Source organism: Alligator sinensis, unplaced genomic scaffold (assembly GCF_000455745.1).
Source record: "Alligator sinensis unplaced genomic scaffold, ASM45574v1 scaffold59_3, whole genome shotgun sequence".
Classification (NCBI taxonomy): domain Eukaryota; kingdom Metazoa; phylum Chordata; order Crocodylia; family Alligatoridae; genus Alligator; species Alligator sinensis.
This window is the reverse complement of record NW_005842856.1, coordinates 604,512-610,909: the sequence shown is the minus strand read 5'-3', so window position 1 is coordinate 610,909 and position 6,398 is coordinate 604,512. Positions and strand designations below refer to the sequence as shown.

At 45.9% G+C, this 6,398-nt stretch overlaps 1 protein-coding gene across 1 annotated transcript in view; it reads right to left on the bottom strand.

Annotated features, from left to right (window-relative positions):
• Positions 1 to 5,520, bottom strand: part of ACER2 (alkaline ceramidase 2) — a 28,209-nt gene extending 22,689 nt beyond the window's left edge. Inside the window, 2 exon segments of the mRNA XM_006035590.3 lie at positions 2,797 to 2,893; positions 5,461 to 5,520. Of these exon segments, the coding sequence (XP_006035652.2) occupies positions 2,797 to 2,893; positions 5,461 to 5,520 (157 nt within the window).
• Between the last annotated feature and the right edge of the window lie 878 nt (positions 5,521 to 6,398).

The following is a 6,398-nucleotide window of genomic DNA, read 5'->3' as shown; positions in this document are numbered from 1 at the left end:
CTGTAATGCAAACATAAAGCCCCCTGGCTAAACCATAGTGCCCAATCCTCTCAGGGCTATCGTGAGCTGTACTTGCAAGTCAGGCTTCTTCCCATGTTTTGGCTGAGGGAGCTCCTGCCTCTCCAGCTGCTGGCAGGGAACTGCCAGCCTGTCCTCAGCCCTGGGCTTTATAAGGGCCAGGCACTGCCTCCTACAGGCAGCTGGCTCTCCTTAGTTGCCCTGGCAACCCACAGCTGGGCTCATTACCCTGGCAACACTCAGCTGGGCTCATTATGCTCTGCCAGGGCTCGCTCTCTCCCTGGCAGTTTCTCCTCTCTAGGCACGGGGCACCCTAGTGCTCCGTGACAAGGGCTAAATAAACATCAGTTTAGTTATACTAGTTGTAGGGGCCTGGGAAGCGAGCTTATTAAGAAAGCCTGAAAGAACTACAGTTATTTAGTCTGGCAAAGAGGAAACTGAGGCGGGGTTTGATAACGTGTCTTCAAATACCTGAAGGCAAGTATAGAGAGGATAAAGATGTGCTTTTCTCTGCGGCTACAGAGGATAGGACTAGGAGCAACGGCATCAAGCAGCAGCAGAGGAAATTTAGATTGGAAACCAGGAGGAACTTTCTGACTATGAGGGTGGTCACACACTAAAACAGGCTGCCTAGAGAAATAGCAAAATCTCCATCCTCAGAAAGTTTCAAGAGCAGATGGGACAAACACTTGGCTGGGATGGTTTTGTCAGGGATGATCCTGTTTGGAGCTGAGGGGCTGAACTAGATATCCTTGTGAAGTTCCTTCCAACCCTATTTTTCTATGATCCTATAATGGTCCAAAATCTAAATAACTTGTTTAGTTGTAATGATTGCAGTAAAACATTTCTACTTAAAGCAGAACTGCCCCCCCCTCCATCCACACCCACACACACACACACAAAATGTTGACACAGTTATACTACTATAAAGATGGTTTCCTATTGGATTATCTACTCACAGTGACGAAGGGAAATAAATTGTGTTTGTACAAGTCATTTTCAGACCAGTATAACTTCATCTACAGTAAGGTTACATCACTACAACTATCACTATTTTCATTAAGATTATTACACCCTACTATAGTTGAATTAGTCCAAAACCTGTGTGCAGATCAGATGTACATAGATGCACTTAAACCAGTTCATCTTGATCTAGAAACTTACTGAATTAAGTTTTCTAAAACAGACAAACCCATGGACCAGCCCCTAAATTTTGCAGATGAAAAACCTGCTGTTGCAGAATTTAAGGTAGTTACCTGATTCAGTGGGTGGAAGAAAACCTTCTTTTAACAGTCACAACATCTAGTTCTTCCATATGTAACCATGAAGCTTAAAGCTACAGAGAACTAAAACCACTTTAATTCTGAATGAGAGCTTCTGGGCAAGGGCTTAACACATGTTAACTTATGCACAATAACATCAAGCCTTTTGTTATTTTGCCTTAAAATTTTCTGGTTCAGTACAAAAGCTACTAGCCCAGGCATATTGCTCACAAGCATTATGTAGATAAGATATTCCCAGAAAGTAGAAATTTCCCAGAAATTAGAATCTGGGAGGATTCCCATCCATAATAAGCAAAGGCATTTCATTGGGAATGGGGATGAAGGAAGACTAAGGCCCCTGCCACATGTTACATGTAGGACTAATCATGCAATAAAATTTAGACTGGTCACATGTGTAAAGTAATTATCACACAATTAACTGGTTGTATAATACATTTAGACTGGCCACCCATACAAAGCCATGATCTCATTTTGAAAATGACTATCCAGCTATAAAAAGAGCCAACCAGCTGCCAAGTTAGAGCCTCAAAATCTCTTTTGTATTTTGTTCAGCTCAGTGATGCCCAGTGGGCCAGATGGGCAATGCCTGGTCTATCCATGGGTCAGATCCAGCTGATGGTCCTGACCACTGTGGAGCAGCAAGGGGCATGGCCTGGCCCGGACCTTCCTGGGAATTTGGCAACAGGGGAGGGTAGTGGTATTCAATTGCCACTGTTCCCCCATTGCCAAATTTCCTGACCTGTGAGCAAACCCGCGAACCGGATGCCACTAGGTGACCCACCATGTCGGAGGTCAAGCCCCTGGTTTAGATGTAGAGCCAGACTCTGTTCTCAAAGAAATCTGGACTTGAAACCAACAATATCACACAGGTGCAAAGCCAGAAGGGCCTGGCCCCTTTCCATTGCCTGTGGATTTCAACAGGGATGGACAGAGACCAGGGCTCAGAAAGCATCAACAGAGCAGATACCTCTTGGCCACCTCCCTCTCGTGCCTCTTCCTATTTCAAAATGGATAATCTTAAAAGCTCAATTAAAATAAAACCCTGACAACCCTGGAAGAAGTGTGTGAAACCTGACCGGCAGATAAAAAAAAAAAACAACAACAAAAACCTAGCTTGTTTTTCTGTTGTTTATGATTATGCTCTGGGAAAAAAACCTGATAACATGCCTTGCAACTGGATAGGAGGAGCACAACCCTCCCCCACCCACACTTAGCCCAGCATAGCCACATGCAGGACCTCATCTAGCCACCTGGGCAAAAGGCAAGGGCCAGCTGAACAATGTGAGAGCCGGACTGGGTGGCAGGGCAAGGCGATCGGGGGCAAGCAAGGCAGGGAACGGACCTGCTAAAGGCACCTGGGGCTGGCATACCACCTGCAAGGTGCAGCCCCAGCCACCCTCATGCACTACTCCTGTGCCATTTGCCTGCCCCAGGAGCTGGGCTGCTGGCTGACCACCGCCCCGCGCAGGGCAGGGGTGCCCGGGCCGGTGGGCACGCACCGTGTTGTAGAACTCAGCAATGGTGGGCACGATGGTGTAGTTGTTCTCGCACCAGTTCACCTCGGAACTGCCGGTGCGCAGCTGCTCCCACAGCTAGAGAATGCCCATGGCTGGGCAGCAATGGCAACTGCTACTCCCATTACCCCTCCCCAACCGGATGTGAAGTGGCTGCCATATATTCGTTGCTCCCAGCCTGTTGGACGTGAGCCCCGCCTCCTGCTCGGCACCTGCCCCCCCACCCCCCGGGTATTAGTCCCAGCAGCTGCACAGCAGACCCACCCATGTCATCTTGGCAACGAACAGGGGGGTGGGGGGAAGAAACACGGGACTTGCAGTGGCAGGCCCAAGTAGTTCGGGGCGGGGACCAGGGGTGTTGGTCTGGTCTGGTTTTAATGCATAGAGCCAGCCAGAAAAGGGACCCTGACAACAATTCTGTAGTCCTTTACTGGTTTTGGTCTCTGGAGGCCTCAGTGTGTAAAAGGGCTTCTGTACCTGCTACCAGGTGTTGCTAACAAGGAAAGGAAAAGAGAGATGGAAAAAAAAAAAAAAAAGAGAGGAAAAAAAAGGAGACAAAGGACAGACTCAAAGTTTTTAGGAGGATGGCATTGAAGAAGAAAAGAGTTGAGGGGGGAAGAGTTAGAACAAACTTAGAGTACTAGTCCCAGCACCCTTTCACCAATGCCCATCCAAATCAATGGCAGCTCCAGGCATAAGGTTTCAATGTCCCATACAACACCAACTTCCTAGTATTTGGCCAACATCCTGCTGCTGCAGAGGTGGCCAAAATAGGCAGAGAAATGGTAAACTATTTTGTTAAATAATTGGAACTGCTACTCTTGAGCAGAGCTGCTTTCAGATCACTATGGGTGGGTCTCACATCGCCCTACAGTGATGCTGCGACGTGCTATGTTGCCATACAGTGCACTACGGCAACATAACCATCATGTGGGACTACACGATTGCCAGCTACGTTGCCGTAGTGGCACGTTCCCTGCTTATAGCATGCCGCTACGGTGACATAGTGGGGAAATTTAAGCGTGCACGGCCCGTACAGCACAGTACAGGCAGTTACTGCTCCATGTACTAAAGCACGGCACAGTAACAACGTTGCAGTACAGCGACATTTGTTAAATAATTGGGAGTACCTTGTCCACATAAGGAGACATGCCCTGTCACTAGGACTCTTTACAATAGGAATATAGCCATTCAGTCAGCGTGGAAACTAACAGAGGAGGAAGCTGTCTAGAGGAGAAACCTGTTCAGGTCTGTCAATGTATAAACAAATTAGATCAATGCAAATAGTAACAGTACATTCTGTTACCAGTTACTGGGCCATAAAAATGGAGAGACAAGTGTTTGCTGTAGGTAGGTCAAACCCTAGGCTGATATACAGTATCAAGACTTGCTACATTTCCATGGATTAATCACATATTTCTGTTATAGACAAAAGTATCTTTACTTGTACAGCTAGAAATAGAAGGTGCAAATATCAAAATACACAAACCACGTAGAGATTATTCAAACAAGTTTGCAAGAATTTAACTTAAAGACTAGTGTAATAGCAGAGTGAAAGGGCAATTTGCACACTTTTTCTTGCACCATTTCTCATGTCTTATACCAGAGATTTAAGTATAACAGTCCTCAATCACTTTTATTTAAGGGAGAAGGAGGGTCTCAGTTATCCTAGGTGCCCTCCAAACGAGTCTCTGAACCACAGTCTCTCTGCATCTCCATATTTCCTATCTTTTGGGTTTATCATGTTGCCATTTAAAACAGGTGTCAAATTCATTTACATATCTCTACATACCAACCTAAGAGGGACACTTCGGTCATGCTGCAATCCCTCTCAGAAACAGGCTCAGAGAATGACATGCAAGGCATTTCAAGCAATTTAGTGCTGGTATCTCTTCTAGCTGTTTGTTTGCTCTCTCACTGGTCCTTCTTCCTTGGAAAATGCTGATTCCTGCTAAAGGACCCTGGTATGGCCAGCTCATGATTTTATTGCAAACTTTGGCTGTATTTTTTTAAAACCCTGCTTCCTAGAATTATATGATTACATGACAGTTCCAGCGTTAATATAAAAAAAATTATTGTCTGTAAGGCCAATTAAAAGCACCCAACATTAATAATTGGTAATCTTATGCTTTTGGGCATCTGACCCCTGCTCTCCACCTTTCCCGAATTCCCAGCTCCACTCACTTTCATTCTGAACATAAGAATTGCCATTTACTGGGTCCGACCATCTGTCTATCTTGCCCCGTATCCTGTCACAGTGGCAGAAAGTGGATGCTGAAAGGGAGAATGAACTGGTTATGACTAGGGTCTTTTCCACTGTTCTTCTCTCACTTGCAGCCTCCAGCATTTAAGGTCTAGGAAATTCTAATTCAGAGGCTGTATCCCTAACTTCCATGCTTAATATCTACCCATGCCTCTTTCCTCCAAGAATTTATGCAATCCCTTTTTGAATCTGGCTAAACTGTCAGCTTCCACAACATCTGGTGGCAATGAGTTCCACACTTTAATTACATGCTATATATGAAAATTAACTTCCTGTTAGGTACAAAAATAGCTTGAAATGAAACTTTTATAACTCTGACCCTTGCCATGTGATTGAGGCCAGGAAATAAATATCCAACAGAAGTCCAGTGTTTCCCACTTACATTACAGGATTCTGAGGCCTGCAGGTCTGGGAAGGTCTGCTGTTTCAGAAGGCTATTCATGGTATATGCTATGCACAGTGGGAAATAAATAGTGGGAAGTTCCCCAGCAGAACAATGAGCAAGCGACAACAAATGGTACTCCATGGAGTTTTCTATCTCCTCCTATGCGAGATAAAAGATCTCTTCCTGTCTTAGGCTGATCTGTTGAGTCATCAAGTCCAGCCTCCTGCCATAACATGCACTAAGTCACAGAATCCCTTTCATAAATTTACTAGACTCCATTCTAGAGTTGGTAGCTTTGCTACTCTCCACTCTGCTGGACTGCTGCTAAAAAAAAAAAAAAATCTCACTCTAATTGCTAGGACCTGTCTTCTAATTTTCAGGCCACTTAGATTCCTGGTCAGTTTATATCCATTTGTTCTTGTGCCAAAATTGTTTGTTAACTTAAATAGTTTTCTTCTCTCCCGGCTGTTTGCCTCTCTGGTGATGGCAATCATATCCCCCTCAGTCTTCATTTGACTAGGGCAAACAAGCCAACATCTTCTACCTCCTCTGCAAGATAGGTTCCCCATTCACCTATCAGCCCTTCTCCAGACATGTTCCAGTTTGAGTTAATCTTTTTGAACATGAGTGATGAAGTTTGGACACAGTACTCCAGATGTCACCAGGGCTTTGTACTATAGCACTCATAGGCAGAGGGAGAGAAAAATTATTGTGGGTGGGGGGACTCTGAATGTGCAAACCCTACCCACCCCTGCCCAGCAGGTAAGTCTGTGGGGGAAAGGGAGTGGGGGGCAGATCAAGGCCCCCATGATGAGGGAGGAAGTGGGGCAGAGGCAGGGACGAATCAGCCCCTAGCAGGGCAGGGTGGTGGGACAATCAGAGCCCAGGCAGCTCATCCAGGGGCAGGGGAGAAGGGGGGATTCCTGCCCCTGTGC